This window comes from Propithecus coquereli, unplaced genomic scaffold (assembly GCF_000956105.1).
Source record: "Propithecus coquereli isolate 6110/MARCELLA unplaced genomic scaffold, Pcoq_1.0 Scaffold4, whole genome shotgun sequence".
Lineage (NCBI taxonomy): Eukaryota > Metazoa > Chordata > Mammalia > Primates > Indriidae > Propithecus > Propithecus coquereli.
In genome coordinates, this window is record NW_012149729.1 from 7,345,568 (window position 1) to 7,347,636 (window position 2,069).

At 36.5% G+C, this 2,069-nt stretch overlaps 1 protein-coding gene across 1 annotated transcript in view; it reads right to left on the reverse strand.

The window, feature by feature from the left end:
- Positions 1-2,069, reverse strand: part of CFTR (cystic fibrosis transmembrane conductance regulator (ATP-binding cassette sub-family C, member 7)) — a 141,760-nt gene that overhangs the window by 70,907 nt on the left and 68,784 nt on the right. The window contains exons 12-13 of the mRNA XM_012652736.1: positions 1,735-1,821; positions 836-849 (exon numbers count right to left, since the gene is read on the reverse strand). Of these exons, the coding sequence (XP_012508190.1) occupies positions 836-849; positions 1,735-1,821 (101 nt within the window). The remainder of the gene's footprint in view (positions 1-835; positions 850-1,734; positions 1,822-2,069) is intronic.

Consider the following 2,069-nt stretch of genomic DNA (forward strand, 5'->3'; position numbering starts at 1 on the left):
AGTGTTAACAGACCTAGAATGAAATTAAATTTCTGATGTTAAGTAGATATTTGACTTTGAGCAAACTGTTTACCCTCTGGGTCCTCGTTTATTCATCTAGATAATTAGGGAACTGTCAGATGATATTTAAGGTCTCTAGAGGTTTATGTTTTTAAATGTCAGAGTTTTCTTGTTCTTTAAATTTTCTATTAATTTCCTTTTACATTTTAGGTGGACCACCAATTTAGTTCTCAAAAGCCTATATTAAGACTAATCTGATTTGTTAAAACAGAAAACAAAACTACTATAACTGAGAACTGGATAACCAATTTTACCCTCCTTTAATAAGATTTTCCTCTAATCTAGAAATAAATCATGACTAGAACCATATAAGGGAGATTCGATGTTTTTAGGCATTAAAACATTATATATTTTATAGAAAGAGGCACCATTCTAGATTATATTCACAGCGGTCCCCAACCTTTTTGGCACCAGGGACTGGTTTCATGGAAGACAATTTTTCCACGGCGGGGGGGAATGGTTTTGGGATGATTCAAGCACGTTACATTTATTGTGCAGTCAAACATCTCTGCTAATGATAATCTGTATTTGAAGCTGCTCCCCAGCACTAGCATCGCACCTCAGCTCCACCTCAGATCATCAGGCATTAGATTCTCATAAGGGGTGCGCAACCTAGATCCCTCGAATGCACAGTTTACAGTAGGGTTCCAGCTGCTGTGAGAATCTAATGCCATCGCTGATTTGACAGGAGGCAGAGCTTATACACTGATGTAAGCAATGAGGTGTGACTATAAATACAGATGAAGCTTTGCTCCCTTCCCACCAGTCACCTCCTGCTGTGTGGCGCAGCTCCTAACAGGCCATGGACCGGTACTAGTCCTCGGCCCAGGGGTTGGGGACCTCACCTGTAACATACTAACACAACCATATAAGCATAGCAAAGTTCATATTGCTAAGAAGTTACTTATCACAGTCACAGGTTTATAAAAATAGCATCTTGGGTATTAGATGTAACTAAATTCTAGGAAAGGTGTTTCTAGAATTTTAGACATATATATGTTTATATCCTTGTTGCTTAAAATCTTTATTTCCAGGAGCGTATAATGACTATTCTCCTAGTAAACTACTTTATAGTCCATGAAATAATTTTGAAACTTTGAAATCAAATCATAATAATTAACTGTTTCTCTTAGGAACTTCACAGGCATTGAGCCCTAATGGAAGCTCCAAGAAAATGTGAATCCTGAGCTGTGTATGGCTGAGGAGGATTCCACAGAGTTGTTGAGGGAGGTGAGTCATCTCAGCATTCACCTACATTAAACCATGAAAACATTTAGCATGAGTAGTTCCTTAAGAAGTTTATTATCTAAGGAGGAGATAGAAGAAAATACTAACACAAAGTTTCAAAAATTTAAGTATAATTAGTGAAAATAATATAGGTCACAAGGCAATAAGACTGTAAAAACTACATAGATAGTGATTGGTATAACAGCATAGCCATGGAAGAAATTGGTCTAGCATGAGGTAGCCAGAAAAGGTTTTAAAGGAAGTGATCTTAAATCTTGGCCTTGAAGGGCAGGTCCAATTTGAGTAGGTACCATATGTTACATTCTGCTATACTGAGTCCCAACAACAGTGGATGTACTTCTCAAGGGGTAATGTGCAGTCTGTGAGGGTACAGTCATTCTATCTTGTCTTTTAGCATGAGCATCGTAAGTTATTCAAAGAACATACCTTTCAAATATTTCCTTTTCTGTTAAAACATCTAGGTATCCAAAAGGAGAGTCTAATAAGTACAAATCAGCATCTTTATATACTGCTCTGAAAAGAAAATGGAAATTAAATTAGATTTCCTCACTATTTACCGTTATTTAGTGTAGATGAGTTTTTAAACAACTCACTACATGCAGTATGGTCACCACATCCATACTGTATCCATAACCCTATTCTCAACATAGTGCAGAAATAGTACTATTAGAAACTTCTGTTATATGCGTGTCTTTAGTAGTGTAGATGATTTTAAATGAGAAATAAAGAGATAAGTTGTGGATGATTTCTATGGCTTCCAC